The following is a 16,098-nucleotide window of genomic DNA, read 5'->3' as shown; positions in this document are numbered from 1 at the left end:
AAAAAAATTCAACCACTTTCTGCATGAGCAGAAGTTCACCTTGCTGACTGACCACCAACCACTTGTCTCCATCTTTAATCCTAAGAAGGGCGTGCCAGTAATGACTGCACAGCGGTTACAAAGATGGTCCCTGTTTCTAGGGGCGAATCAATATGAAATAGAATATAAAGGCACGAAACAGCATGGGAATGCTGATGGGCTATCGCGCCTGCCACTGCCTACGGTGGAGGAAGCACCAGCAGTGGACCCTATCGAGATATTTTATTCGTCGATAATTGAACGATTGACAGTAACAAACGCGGATATAGAGAAGGAGACCCGCAATGATCCGACGCTGTCACGGGTATATGAATTGACGGTGAGGGGATGGCCAACACATGGCGACTCACTGTTGCCAGCATTCTCATCCAGAAGAGAACTGCTGTCAGTATGCCAGGGGACAGTGATGCGTGGATCCAGAGTGGTGATTCCACCCAAGTTAAGGGAGAGAGTGCTAAAGGAGCTACATGAAGGTCATCTGGGGGGAGTGAAAATGAAAAGCCTTGCTAGGGCTTGTGTGGTGGCCGGGAATCGATCAACAAATTGAAGACCTAACTAAGAGCTGCTTAGGATGCCAGAAGGTCCAAAATGCACCACCACATGCCCCTCTACACCCATGGGAGTGGCCCTCCTCTCCATGGCAACGGGTGCACATTGATTTTGCTGGTCCATTCATGGACTCAATGTTCTTAATAGCAGTGGATGCTCATTCAAAGTGGCCTGAGGTGATAGAGATGTCTTCAACCACTACAGAGAAAATGATTGCAGTCCTACGGACCATATTTGCCAGAAACGGTTTGCCCGAGCAGATCTGCTCTGATAATGGACCACAGTTTGTGTCCGACGAGTTCCAAAAATTCATGAAAAGGAATGGGGTAAGGTATTACACATCCGCCCCGTATCATCCAGCCACCAATGGATTGGCTGAGAGGTTCGTACAAACCTTTAAGAAGGCGATAAAGGCCATGTGCGACGAGGAAATTCCACTACAGCATAAGATGGACAATTTCTTATTAGCCTACCGAAACGCGACACATGCAGTTACCAACCAGACCCCGGCCATGATGTTCTTTAACCGAAGGTTGAGATCTCGTCTGGACTTGCTCAGACCAAATGTGCGAAGAAATGTTGAGGACAAACAATTCCAGCACATCAACGAGAAGCCGACAAGGAGCTTCAATGTAGGGCAACCAGTCTTGGCCCGTGACTATCGAACAGAGAAGTGGCAACCCGGAACGAAGTGTACAAGGCAGGGGCCATTAATGTACACAGTGGATGTCGGGGAGAACATTGTGAGACGCCACGTCGTTCAGATCTTAGCGTCACAGGAAGGCATCAACCCCATGTCTCGAGTACCTGGGGATGAACCCGACATACCGGTAGCATCTACTTCAGACCCAGTAGCAGTGGAACCCGATGAAAAGGGGTCAGAATCGCCTCTGCACCAAGAACAAGAACCTCCAGAAAGGCGCTATCCCGAAAGGGTCAGGAAGCCGCCCCAAAGACTGAATCTATAAATGGACTTTTTGTTATTGAATGTACATGTAAAAATGTAATTGTTATTTGAATATTAAGGGGGTATTATTAATCTAAAAAGGGAGGAATTGTAGTGTATGTGCTTTAAGTCAGAACTACTTTTTACAGCTCCTGTATACTGTAGTACCGGCAGTAACCACACCGGTATATAAGCTGTGCACATGCCTCTGTACTCCAGTCTAGAGATGACCCTCCTCCAGTAAAGACCTGTTGTTTGTTTATGTACAGCATCCGTGCAATTCTTTATCCACTGAACCACGGATCTAACATTTATGACCTCTAGTTTTGGACTCCCCTCCAAATGGAAACATTTTCTTTAAGATTATGAAATTGTTTCATGGAGGCCTCTACGTCTATTCTATCAGGTCACTCCTCCACCTCACTTCAAAAGTACTTCATTGGTTGTAAAGCACTTTGGGTTGTCCTGAGGTCGTGGAAGGTGCTATATAAACACAAGTCTGTCTTTCTTTGCTCTGAAGCCCAAACATATCACTAGGTTGATTTGCGTAAGAAAAAGATTGAAGCGAGACAACAAGAACATAAGAATTCGGAGCAGGAGTCGGCCATGTGGCCCTTCGAGCCTGCTCCGCCATTCAATAAGATCATGGCTGATCTTCGACCTCAACTCCACTTTCCTGCCCGATCTCCATAGCCCTTGATTCCCCTAGAGTCCAAAAAGCTATCTATCTCAGCCTTGAATATACTCAATAACTGAGCATCCACAGCTGTTTGGGGCAGAGAATTCCAAAGATTCACAACTCTGTGAAAAAATTCCTCATCTCAGTCTTAAATGGCCTACTCCTTATCCTGAGACTGCCACCTCGTCCTAGACTCTCCAGCCAGGGGAAACAACCTCTCGGCATCTACCCTGTCAATCCCCCTCAATCTTACATGTTTCAATGAGATCACCTCTCACTCATCTAAACGCAATCTACTCAATCTCTCCTCGTAGGGCAACCCTCTCATCCCAGGGATCAACCTCGTGACCCTTTGTTGCACCGCCTCGAAGGCATGTATGTCCTTTCTCCGATAAGACCAAAACTGTGCACAGTACTCCAGGCATGGTCTCACCAAAGCTCTATACAATTGTAGCAAGACTTACTCTTCAACCCCCTTGCAATAAAGGCCAAGACACCATTTGCCTTCCTAATTGCTTGCTGTCCCAGCATGCTAACCTTGTGTTTCCTGTACGAGGACACCAACATTTAGTCGTTTCTCACCATTTAAAAAAGATTCTGTTTTTCTATTCTTCCTACCAAATTGAGTAACCACACATTTCCTCACGTGATACTCCTTCTTCCACCTTACTGCCCACTCACTTAACCGGTCTATGTCCTTTTGCAGGCTCTTTGTCCTCTTGGCAGCTTACTGTCCCACCTAGCTTTGTATCGTCAGCAAACCTGGATCCATTGCACTCGGTCCCTTCATCTAAATCATTAATATGGATTATAAATAGCTGAGGCCCAAGCACTGATCCTTGAGACACCCCACTAGTTACAGCCTGCCAACCTGAAAGTGACCTGTTTATCCCTACTCTCTGTTTTCTGTCCATTAACTAATTCTCTATCTATGCTAATATATTACCTCCAACCCCATGAGCCCTTATCTTGCATAGTAACCTTTTACATGACACCTTATCGAATGTCTTTTGGAAATCCAAACATACTACATCCACTGGTTCCCCATGACTTTCCTTTCATAAACCATGTTGACTGTCTAATTATTGTATGATTTTCTAAGTGCTCCGTTACCACTTCCTTAACAATGGATTCCAGCATTTTCCCCATGACTGATATCAGGTTAACTGGGCTGTAGTTCTGATTTCTCTCTTCCTCCTTTCTTGAATAGCGGGGTTACATTTGCTACCTTCCAATCTGCTGGGACCATTAGAGAAACTAGGGAATTTTGGAAGATCACAACCAATGCACCCACTATCTCTGCAGCCACCTCGTTTAGAACCCTAGGATGTAGGCCATCAGGTCCAGGGGGATTTGTTGGCTTTTAGTCCCATTAGTTTCTCAGTACTTTTTCTCTACTGATATTAATTACTTTAAGATCCTCACTCTTATTAGATCCTTGGTTCTCCACCATTTTTAGTATGCTTTTTGTGTCTTCTACTGTGAAGACAGATACAAAATATTTGTTTAAAGTCTCTGCCATTTCCTTATTCCCCATTATAATTTCCCCTGTCTCAGCCTCTAAGGGATCAATGCTTACTTTTGCTACTCTCTTCCTTTTTACATACATGTAGAAGCTCTGACAATCTGTTTTTATATTTCTTGCTAGTTTACTCATTCTATTTTCTCCCTTTATCATCAATTTTTTGGTCATCCTTTGCTGGTTCCCAAAGCTCTCCCAATCCTCAGGCTTACTACTATTCTTTGTAACATTATAAGCCTCTTCTTTTAATCTTATGCGATCCTTAACTTCTTTAGTGAGCCACGGATGGATCACTTTTCTTGTGGAGTTTTTGTTTCTCAATGGAATGTATATTCATTAAGAATTTTGGAATATTTCTTGAAATGTTTGCCATTGTTTATCTACTGTCATACTTATTAATCTAATTTCCCAATCTACCTTTGCTAACTCACCCCTCATATTTATGTAATTGGCTTTATTCAAGTTTAAGACTCTCGTTTCCGACTGAAGTATTTCACTTTCAAACTCAATGTGAAATTTTATCATATGATCATTCTTCCCCAGAGGATCCTTTACTATGAGATTACTAATTAACCCCGTCTCATTACACAATACAAGATCTAAAATAGCCTGTTCCCTGGTTGGTTCCACAGTTCTAGGAAACTGTCCCGAATGCATTCCATGAATGGGTCCTCCAGACTCCCTTTGCCAATTTGATTTGCCCAGTCTATATGAAGATTAAAGTCCCCCATGATTATTGCATTACCTTTGTTACAAGCTCCTGTTAATTGTTGATTAATATTCTGTTCTACAGTATAGCCACTGCTCCCACCAGTGTTTTCTGCCCCTTGTTATTTCTCATCTCCACCCATACTGATTCTACTTCCTGATCTTCCGAGCCAAGATCCTTTCTCATTACTGTTCTGGTCTCATCCTTTATTATCAGGGCTACCCCCCTCCTTTTCCATTCTGCCTGTCTTTCTGCAGAAAGGTTGAACAAGAGCAAGATCCCAAATGATTCTGGCATCAGGTCCGCACAACTACAGGGCAGAACCAGAAAAAACATGTCAAATCCACATGCCCCTCAGAATAAATGTTACAAACTCTAGAGCAACAGATATAAAAAGAATGAAGAAAGTAATAAACTGTGGGTCATCCTTAGCAAGCTGCCAGTGCTCGCAATATAGCAAAAGTGGAAGACAGCGTAACACACATGCTCAGGAGGAAAGGAGCTGCAGACCAGGTGATTGACACCCCCAACTTTGCTGCTTTTGTCAAGATCTCAAACAGAAGTGATTAGATGTCAGGATGAAGTGATTTATTGTTTTGTACATCACGCTACACACAACTGTTTACTCCAGCAGCTTTTATTTTATTTAAACACTTTCTTCATAAAGACACCTTCAGTATAGTTAAATTGGTTACATTTTAAATCTGTAAACAGCAGAATTGTACATCCACACTTGCACAGGACACTGATGGCTTGTGTCAGTAAGACGTGGCTCTTCTATCAAAGTGCCAGAGGAACTTCTTATTGGGAGGTGTAGGCAGTTAAAATGTGGTTACACCACTGGACTAAATAAATACAGACATGCTATTATAAAGGGAAACTGCACATGAAAGTCCCAACACTGGACAAGGGAACACGTGAAACATCAGCCCTTACCTCTGCCTTCTTGTACTGTACTTAGTCGCCGGATTTAGATATTGCTAAATCAGTCATGTCTGATCAAAGCTTTAAAGTCAATTCATGTAAGAGGAACTATTAATATATATACATAGATATATATAAAAAAACTGCAGAGAGCATCTTCTGGTTCCTCTAGCCAGTCAGGTCACACATCCACCATGTTTAAATCAGGGCTGTAATGGAAAGGACTGAAGCATCATGCTTTTAATACTGTACCATGTTTCTACTTAAAGCAAGTGCTGAGGGACTCGGAGTAAAGGGACTGAAGTTATGGCAAGTTCAATTTTAAAAGGCTTAAAGGAAAAGTTCATGTGTACGAGTGGTAAAACAATGCATAATTATTTCCTTGAATAAACAGCCATCTTCTACAAATATTTTGGGGGGAATAAAATGCCTTGTTTTGCTCAAAATGGATTTGAAATTGCAAACCATCTTTCATAGATCGGCCTATTGTTCCTTTCACGTCTCCCCAGAACTTCGCACCATGATTCACTGAGATTATTATGTGCCACCTCATTTCTCTGCATTCACAGCTGCCGATACACTCTGCTGTGAAAGCACAATGGATTATTTCATGCCATTTCTAAACGTTACCAATACTCATTTTAAAATGCCATTCTGTGCCGTGATCTTTAACAGCTTACAATTCTAGAACGTCTTAGCCCAGACACCACAAATTCAGCACCACGCTTAAACAGCTGTTCCCAGCTAGTGGTGTGAAGTCACCATTCTCCGAATACTGCAGTGTTGCTAAAGTTAAAAGTTCAGCAGCTTTCCTCATCGTGCTGCAGTTCAAATTGAATGTTTGGGGCACGGAAATGATTCGCAGTCCAAGGTAACAGGTGACCATGTGGACAGAATCCTAGGCCGGGTCTTGGTTGAGGTTCAAACTTTAATTGCCTGAACGTTTCCTTTTAAATGCGAGCGGATAAGAAGTGTTAGAAACGGTTAAATGAGCTGTCAGGTACATAAAGCACGAGGACAATGAGTGTATAAAATCTGCAGGGCAGTCCAAGTGTTGTGAATTGATCACTCCAAGCCTCCAGTTTCACACTCCAAAGCCAGTAAGGAACGGCTCAATCATGTGAGGTTACATCATCATTTTACATCCCATCCTAAAACAGCTTCATACCTTTAGACACCAACTATATTCTCAACATCACCAGCTCACAGCAACAATCCCATGCCGACTATGGTTTCAAATGCTAATATTTAGTTCCAAGATAAAGCTCAATGAAAATGTAATGAATCTTGAGAATTATAATTACATTTAAAACAGGTCAACCAAAAGTTCTTTCTTATTAAAAAAAACAATTGGATCAATTGCTTGTGCCCCGTCTCCAGAGCCAGTCAGCAGCTACTCTTCAATGGCGGCTGCCTAAGCAGGTGTTTGTTTTAAATTTCCTTTTAATGTTACTTGTTGTGCAGGGAGTTAGACTATATGGAGTTCACTAATGCAAAACTGGCACAATAAATACAGATTCTAATGAAGCTTTGACTGATGGGAGGAGTTGGCAGGACTGCGGGAAGATGAGCCATTTCAAAAAAGAAACCAGACTGGTTAAACCAAAATGTTCACACTTCTGTGAGCACTAAAGATTGAAATTTCACAAGTAAACGAGTGAGCTAGAAGTTCTGACTGTCGGATGCTGCTTTAGTGTATGTACAGGAAAGGACTGAATCAATGGTATGAATAGCAGAGCAATAGATTAGACATGTCTACTCCAGCCAGACTGGGAATTCTTGTATCAATGATTTTTCAAAGTTTAAGCACGGCATACATCTCTTCTCATCATATGTGTTAACTTTAACATTTCAGTAGTGTTCCCCTGTTGCAATTTCACTTGGGTTGGGAAGCTCTAACTGCAGTCAGGCGCCCTGTACAAAGTCAATCTAGAAACATTTACACCTCAGTTACTGCGCTCTATTAATCCACCGGCTCTGCCCCCTCAGAGTTAAAGAAGAATTAACATGTTTCTACAAAGACAAGTGTCTGATTGAGTAAAAACCGTTGTAGCCTCGAAATCTCCAGGGTCTAACGTCATGTCTCCGGGAGCTGGTTAATATCTGTCAGTTTCGTGTCATTCAGGATTATGCGAACATTTTCCAGAGATTCCGCCTGACGAATCCGCTCTAACTGCACCTATTGGGGACGGGAAGAGGAAATGACCATTGGTAATTTATACTGTGCCCACGCTAAAGACTCACACAGACTTCTTCGTAACTACGAGCACAAACATGATGGAAATGAACTTAACTGCACCCCATCAACTAAACCCCAGGGCAATCCTTCAATAATTTGTCAGAAGCCTAGTTTGCATCTGTGGCTCCACAAACGTCAGGTTTGTAATATAACAAAACGTGTTGTAATATTACAAGACGTTTGTAATATTACAAGACGTTTGTAATATTACAACACGTTACACTGGCATACAGGGAAGAGCTGAAACCAGTATTTAATAAGCACAGTCCTGATTTATATTCCGCCCGCTCTGTAAAACAAATTCGCGTGGGCTCTTGATGGATACAGATTATGGTATCTCACCCAGGTGGTCATTCTTCATGTGCAAACATTAGGCTATTTGACTGTGAGGAGAATCGCTTCCAGCAAGGGTTACTGGATAATGATCTGGGGTAGTGTGACCAAATTGTAGCTCTCCTGCCCATCGTGGGGACAAACTGACACAGGGCAGACCCAGCACTGACTGTGGGGCTGTCCTGGTTTGTGTAACACAGCAGACAGTGTGTTCACTCACTGAACCGTCTATCTATAACTGTGTAAGTAGATGAGAAATCGAGGAGTGCCGTAGTGGTTAGGTGACAGCAAGCTTGGCTTTTAAACAGCTCTTGGAGGAAGACTGAAGGAGGCAAGCAATTCCAGTTTGGAGATCCTGGGAAAGAGTAGGAACTGGCTCTGAATTTTGATTTCAACACAGCGAAGATGCAGAGGTGAAAAAGCAGATCAGACAGTGTACTTGTAGTCTAGGAGCAATAAGAAAAGGAAGCTCAGGAGCAAAGACTCTCGTACTATTGATAAAACAAGGTCAAGAAAGGAGGGGCTGTAGGGTAGACAAGAAAAAAAGTTCACCTATTGGAAGACAATTCAGAGGTTGCCTTGGGTTTCAACACAAAAATCCTACAAGTTGCTATAGCTGGGGACAAGTCAACAAGGAGTTAAATGCTTCCAGTTTAAAATTCCTAATGTAATCCCTAGTGAGGGGCATCGCTTGGAGCACTGGAAGTCTCAACTAGCTGTAGTAAACTAATATTCAATAACAACTTGTATTTATATAGCGCCTTCAACATAGTAAAACATCCCAAGGTGCTTCACAGGAGCAATTATCAAACAAAATTTGACAGAGCCACATAATGAGATATTAGAGAAGATGAACGAGGTAGGTTTTAAGGAGCATCTTAAAGGAGGAAAGAGAGGCGGAGAGGTTTAGGAGGGAATTCCATCCGTCTCCATCTCGGGGATAGGTTATTGACCGACATTCACTACAAGCCCACTGACTCCCACAGCTACCTGGACTACACTTCCTCCCACCCCGCCTCCTGTAAGGACTCTATTCCATTCTCTCAGTTTCTCCGACTCCGCCACATCTGCTCCGACGATGTCACCTTCCACACCAGTGCTTCCGACATGTCTTCCTTTTTCCTCAACCGAGGATTCCCCTCTACCGTGGTTGACATGGCCCTCGACCGTGTCCGTTCTATCTCCCGCACTTCTGCCCTCACCCCTGCCCCTCCCTCCCGGAACCACGATAGGGTTCCCCTTGTCCTCACCTTTCACCCCACCAGCCTTCACATTCAACAGATCATCCTCCGCCATTTCCGCCACCTCCAACGTGATCCCACCACCAAACGCATCTTCCCCTCCCCTCCCCCTTCAGCATTCCGTAGGGACCGCTCCCTCCGAGACACCCTAGTCCACTCCTCTATCACCCCCAGCACCCCTTCGACTGGCACCTTCCCGTGCAAGCGCAGGAGATGCAACACCTGCCCTTATACCTCCCCTCTTCCCACTGTCCAGGGCCCCAAACACCCCTTCCAGGTGAAACAGCGATTTACTTGTACTTCTTGCAACCTAGTGTACGGTATTCGCTGCTCACGATGTGGTCTCCTCTACACTGGGGAGACCAAACGCAGATTGGGTGACCGCTTTGTGGAACACCTCCGTTCAGTCCGTAAGGGTGACCCCGAGCTTCCGGTCGCCTGTCATTTTAATTCACCGCCCCATTCCCACTCAGACCTCACCATACTCGGGCTTTTGCATTGTTCCACGGAAGCTCAGCGTAAGCTGGAGGAACAGCACCTCATCTTCCGATTAGGCACTTCACAGCCTTCCGGACTCAATATCGAGTTCAACAATTTCAGATCATAACCTCGGCCCCCATTACATTTTTACTTATATTTTTTATCCACACCTTTGTTTTGGCCCCCCCCTTTTTTCTCTCCCACATGGCAGCTGTCTCCCATTCTGCCAGCGCATTTCACACCTAATCCAGAGCCGTCTTTTGTCTCCACTAGTCCTATCACCATCTCGTCTCATTTTGAATACCTCTTAATGGCCCAGTAATTCCGTTCCAAACGCGTGAGTACGGTCGGGGTACTCACGCGTCTGGCCGGAGGAAATGCCGGTTTTCAGCATGCACAGCGCATGCGGAGAAAACCGGCATTTCCTGTCCTCTGAACGAAGGGGTTCAGAGGCACAGCGCGTGCGACTGCACAGGCAGCACGTGCGCAGTGAACTTCGTCGATTTCATTCATGGATTCAGTGAGGTTAAGCCCTTACAACTTACACATGAAAAAAGCATGTGTAAAGTTGCTCCAGAGGCTGCGGAGGAAGATATATTTTATCGTGGAGCTTCTGAAAGGCAATATTTTTGTTTGGGAAAGGGAGGAAAGTTATTTTAAGAAATGATGAGGTAAGTTTTAAAGTTAAATTTTTTTTAAATTTTTTTTTTTTTAAATGGGTTTTCAGTACTGTAGGTAGAAGGAGCAATTGTGGCTGTGTGAATTGAATTTGCTGTGTTTATTAAATGTGAAAATGACTGTTCTAAAATGAGTAATGTAACATTTCCAACATTTTTAAGAAAAAAACTTTTCATCAGTAATATATTCTTTTAAGTAATTATGTATGTATGTCCGTATATATTCCTTTACGTATCTATATATATATATAAAGCGGCTCTTCTGTCTGTCCCGATGTCTGTCTGTCTGTCTGTCCGTCCGCCTGGTCTCTATACGTTTGGAAGTTACAGAGCGTACCGACGCGCGCATCGCCTCAAAAGAAAGCTTGCGATTCCGGACCGGTCATAGGCGTATTTACGTTTCGGCCGGACAAAAATCCCGCCCGCGGTATCCCAAAAACGTTCAGCGTTCCGCTCATTAGCATCTCATTAGCGACCGTGTGACGTCGAGGTCTTCCTACAGTTGAGTGTCGAGTGACTCGATGATTGACCAATCCTACGCTTCGGTGACCTGACCGGTCGACCAATCGGTGCGTGTGTGGGCGGGCCTTATCCTTCTGAACCGAGGTGAGTGGCCGCCATCTTGATTTTCCACGATTTTTTCCCCCACACTTTGTGTGTGTTAGGGAACTAAGGTAAATATTTCAATTATGTGTTAGGCAATTAATTAACAATTTATTTGAGTTTTATATTGTGTTTAGCAACCCCCCCCCCTCCTCCTCACCCTCGCGCAGGGGGGACTCGGGGCCTGAAGCTGAAACAATTTCTCTCTCTCTTTCTTCCCTCTCTCTCCTTCTCTTTCTTCCCTCTCTCTCCTTCTCCTCTTCCCTCTCTCTCCTTCTCCTCTTCCCTCTCTCTCCTTCTCCTCTTCCCTCTCTCTCCTTCTCCTCTTCCCTCTCTCTCCTTCTCCTCTTCCCTCTCTCTCCTTCTCCTCTTCCCTCTCTCTCCTTCTCCTCTTCCCTCTCTCTCCTTCTCCTCTTCCCTCTCTCTCCTTCTCCTCTTCCCTCTCTCTCCTTCTCCTCTTCCCTCTCTCTCCTTCTCCTCTTCCCTCTCTCTCCTTCTCCTCTTCCCTCTCTCTCCTTCTCCTCTTCCCTCTCTCTCCTTCTCCTCTTCCCTCTCTCTCCTTCTCCTCTTCCCTCTCTCTCCTTCTCCTCTTCCCTCTCTCTCCTTCTCCTCTTCCCTCTCTCTCCTTCTCCTCTTCCCTCTCTCTCCTTCTCCTCTTCCCTCTCTCTCCTTCTCCTCTTCCCTCTCTCTCCTTCTCCTCTTCCCTCTCTCTCCTTCTCCTCTTCCCTCTCTCTCCTTCTCCTCTTCCCTCTCTCTCCTTCTCCTCTTCCCTCTCTCTCCTTCTCCTCTTCCCTCTCTCTCCTTCTCCTCTTCCCTCTCTCTCCTTCTCCTCTTCCCTCTCTCTCCTTCTCCTCTTCCCTCTCTCTCCTTCTCCTCTTCCCTCTCTCTCCTTCTCCTCTTCCTTCTCCTCTTCCCTCTCTCTCCTTCTCCTCTTCCCTCTCTCTCCTTCTCCTCTTCCCTCTCTCCTTCTCCTCTTCCCTCTCTCCTTCTCCTCTTCCCTCTCTCTCCTTCTCCTCTTCCCTCTCTCTCCTTCTCCTCTTCCCTCTCTCTCCTTCTCCTCTTCCCTCTCTCTCCTTCTCCTCTTCCCTCTCTCTCCTTCTCCTCTTCCCTCTCTCTCCTTCTCCTCTTCCCTCTCTCTCCTTCTCCTCTTCCCTCTCTCTCCTTCTCCTCTTCCCTCTCTCTCCTTCTCCTCTTCCCTCTCTCTCCTTCTCCTCTTCCCTCTCTCTCCTTCTCCTCTTCCCTCTCTGTCTCTCTCTACTTCCCCCTCTCGGGTGTCGCGGACGGAGCGCGGGCGCGCCGCCCGAAGTTTCCCGCTCGCTAACGGCCTTGCCGGCTCCCGCGGGCCGCTCGCACTGACCGCGCATGCGCCGCCCGCACTCACCGCGCATGCGCCGCCCACACGCCGCCCGCAGCGGCCGTCCATCAGCCGCGCGATACGCGGGGGACCTCAGCAACGGCACCGGACCTCAGGCGCTAGGCAGGGGGAGGGGCCGGAGAGAGGGACAGAGGGGAGTGGGGGAGGGGAGGGGTGGGGGGGGAGGGGAGAGGGAGACAGGGGAGGGGAGGGAGAAAGAGGGGAGGGGAGGGAGAGAGAGGGGAGGGGAGGGAGGGATAGGACAGGGAGAGGACATGACAGGGAGAGGGGGGACACACAGGGGCAGGGAGACCAAACGCCCCAAAATTGCCCTCGCAATGCGGGGCTCCCCAGCTAGTATGTATATATTCCTTTACTTATGTGTATGAATGTATGTATTTAATTATGATTTTCCAATAAGTTACTTTCTCTGAAAGTCATAATTAAATACATACATTCATACACATAAGTAAAGGAATATATACATACATATACGCAAAGGAATATATACAGACATACATACATAATTACTTAAAAGAATATATTACTGATGAAAAGTTTCTTTCTTAAAAATGTTGGAGTCATTTTCACATTTAATAAACACAGCAAATTCAATTCACATAGCCACAATTGCTCCTTCTACCTACAGTACTGAAAACCCGTTTTAAAAAACAAAAATAAACTTTAAAACTTACCTCAGCATTTCTTAAAATAACTTTCCTCCCTTTCCCAAACAAAAATATTGCCTTTCAGAAGCTCCAGGATAAAAGATATCTTCCTCCGCAGCCTCTGGAGCAACTGTACTCATGCTTTTTTCATGTGTAAGTTGTAAGGACTTAACCTCACTGAAAGCATGAATGAAACCGGCGAATTTTACTGCGCACGCGCTGCCTGTGCAGTCGCACGCGTTCTGCCTCTGAACCCCTTCGTTCAGAGGACAGGAAATGCCGGTTTTACCCGCATGCGCTGTGCATGCTGAAAACCGGCATTTCCTCCGGCCAGACGCGTGAGTACCCCGACCGTACTCGCGCGTTTGGAACGGAATTACTGGGCCAACATTTCACATGTCAATAAAATGAAAAATTTAACAAATGCACGATTTGCCCCCTCGCATCTGCGACTGAGGGTCCAAGGAGGTGCATTGCGCAAGAGGTCATCGGCGTACGTATCCTCACACTGTTCCCTTTCGGGAACTGTATGAAGTGGTGGAAGGATTTCTGGCCACGTTAACGCTCCTTCCGTGACCATAACCATCTTCGTACCAGCCATTAGGGTGGTTAGTCCTATGGCGTGAGGGTTTTACAGGCTCCCACAACCCATCTGAGGGGGGGGGGGGGGGAGCCACCCACACCCGCGGACGCAAGTATCCCGCTGGATGTCCACCCAGAATTTATAGTTGGAGCTCCGACTCCACTTGCCGGGACTGTTTGGAGCGGGGTTCGAAACCCTACTCCTTCTGGCCCAGCGGCGGGGATGCTTACCGTTACGCAAAAGGCCCACTCCGCGCAAAAGGTGACACCCATACGTTTCCTGCGCCTTTTCCCTCCCCGTGACTGGAGCCCTATGCTGCCACTTGAAAGACCAAGCTATCATCTGTCCTTTTTGCGGCGCCTTTGACTTCTCATTACCAATGATGAGCAGGCGCTGCGCCTCCACCTCGTTGAGGAGATTGCTGAGGACATCATCAGTTCAATTGTGAGTTCTTTTAATGCCGTGAATTGTGCTCATTCCAGCCATTTCACGTTGCTAATCGGAGTGGGCCTTTGGCGTAGCGGTAGGATCCCCGCCGCTGGGCCAGACGGGGTAGGGTTTCGAACCCCGCTCCAGACAGTCCCGGCAAGTGGAGTCGGAGCTCCGGCTCTGGCTCTAAATTCTGGGTTGACATCCAGTGGGATATTTGCGTCCGTGGATGTGGGTGGCCCCCCCTCCTCGTATAGCTTGTGGGAGTCCGTAAAACCCTCCCGCCATAGGACTAACCACCCTAATGGCTGGTTCAAAGATGGTTACGGTCACGGAAGGAGCGTTAATCACGGCCATAAATCCTTCCACCACTTCATACAGTTCCCCAAAGGGAACAGTGTGAAGACACGTACGACGACGACGTTGCTAATTAAATAAATGGAATGAAAAAAATGCTTTCAGGGCTTTTAAAATTCTTTAAATTGCTTTAATTCTGTTTAAAACTACTTCAGATTCTTCAAAATAATGTAAAAAGTTTATAAAAGTTACCAAAAGCTTCATAAAAATACCAAAAACCTATTTGAAATGCTGCTCTCCATGTAAAAATGCTTTGCAGCTTGTGAGAAACATTGGGGGCGTGTCCTATTAAACTGAGACCTCAAGGGGCGTGTCTCAATTGCACAGCGCGCTCCAGGCTTCATGCTGGCTGCACTCCTGGGTGGCATGATGTCAGACGCTGCCCGGGATTCTTCTCTTTCAAAAAGGAATTCCAGGCGTCCCTGGAGGTGAACGGCAGGCGCGTCGGGTAAGTGCAGATCGGGGGCTTGCACGCGCGGCAAGCCCCCGACCCGAATTTCTGCCCCAATGTCTCTTCACTTCTCTTTTGTTCTCTCCCAGCCTCCAAACTGGCCTTTTAATTTGTTTCATTTCCTGTGCTTTTTCAGTCTTGACAAAGGGTTTTGACCTGAAACGTTGACTCTATTTCTCTCTCCACGGATGTTGCCTGGCCTGCTGAGTTTTTCCAGCATTTTCTGTTGTTATTCCAGAGCTTAGGGCCTCGGCAGCTGAAGGCACGGCCGCCAATGGTTGAGTGATTAAAATCGGGGGGTGCTCAAGAGGCGAGAATTGGAGGAGCGCCGATATCTCGGGGGGTTGGGTGTAGGGCTGGAGGAGATTACAGAGATAGGGAGGGTGAGACTATGGAGGGATTTGAAAACAAGGATGAGAATTTTAAAATCGAACCGGGAGCCAATGTAGGTCAGTGAGCACAGGGCTGATGTGTGAACGGGACTTAGTGCGAGTTAGGACACGGGCAGCAGAGTTTTAGATGACCTCAAGTTTACGGAGGACAGAACATGGGAGGCCGGCCAGGAGTGTGTTGGAATAGTCAAGGTAACAAAGGCATGGATGAGCAGTGGCGGGGCGGAGTCAGGCGATGTTACGGAGGTGGAAGTAGGCGGTTATGTGGTTGGAAGCTTATCACAGGGTCAAATCGGACACCAAGGTTGCAAACAGACTAGTTCAGCCTCAGACAGTTGGCAGGGAGAGGGAGAGAGTCGGTGGCGGGAACTGAAGACAATGGCTTTAGTCTTCCCAATATTTAGTTGGAGAAAATTTCTGCTCATCCAATACTGGATGTCGGACAAGCAGTGTTACAATTTAGAGACCGTGGAGGGGTTGAGACAGGTGGTGGTGAGGTAAAGCTGGGTGTACATGTGGAACCTGGTGTGTTGTCGGATGATGTCGCTGAGGGGCAGCATGTATTTGATAAATAGGAGGGGGCCAAGGATTAGATCCTTGGGGGACACCAGAAGTAACGGTGCGGGAGTGGGAAGAGAGGCCATTGCAGGTGATTCTCTGGCTATGATTAGATAAGAATAGAACCAGGCAAATTCAGTCCCACCCAGCTGGACGACGGTGGAGAGGTGTTGGAGGAGGATGGAGTGGTCAACCGTGACAACGGCTGCAGGACAGGTCGAGAAGAACGAGGTGGGATAAAGTTTACCTTTGCCACAGGCACACAGGATGTGATTTGAGACATTCAAAGCTAGACGACATGCACGGGATGGATTTAGCCCACGTACAGCCTTAGCTCAGACCTGGTGCATTTCTACACCTGTAAT

The 16,098-nt window shown here is 46.3% G+C and overlaps 1 protein-coding gene across 1 annotated transcript in view; it reads right to left on the bottom strand.

Moving 5' to 3' along the window:
* Positions 1-5,065: 5,065 nt before the first annotated feature.
* rabep1 (rabaptin, RAB GTPase binding effector protein 1) overlaps positions 5,066-16,098 on the bottom strand; it is a 119,382-nt gene continuing 108,349 nt past the window's right edge. Inside the window, exon 17 of the mRNA XM_085964129.1 lies at positions 5,066-7,547. Coding sequence (XP_085820255.1) covers positions 7,446-7,547 — 102 coding nt within the window. The 3' untranslated portion in view covers positions 5,066-7,445. The remainder of the gene's footprint in view (positions 7,548-16,098) is intronic.

Source organism: Somniosus microcephalus, chromosome 22 (assembly GCF_052327205.1).
Source record: "Somniosus microcephalus isolate GS21.2 chromosome 22, FLI_Smic_1.0, whole genome shotgun sequence".
Lineage (NCBI taxonomy): Eukaryota > Metazoa > Chordata > Chondrichthyes > Squaliformes > Somniosidae > Somniosus > Somniosus microcephalus.
Note: the sequence above shows the minus strand (reverse complement) of the source record. Positions and strands in the feature narration are given on the sequence as shown.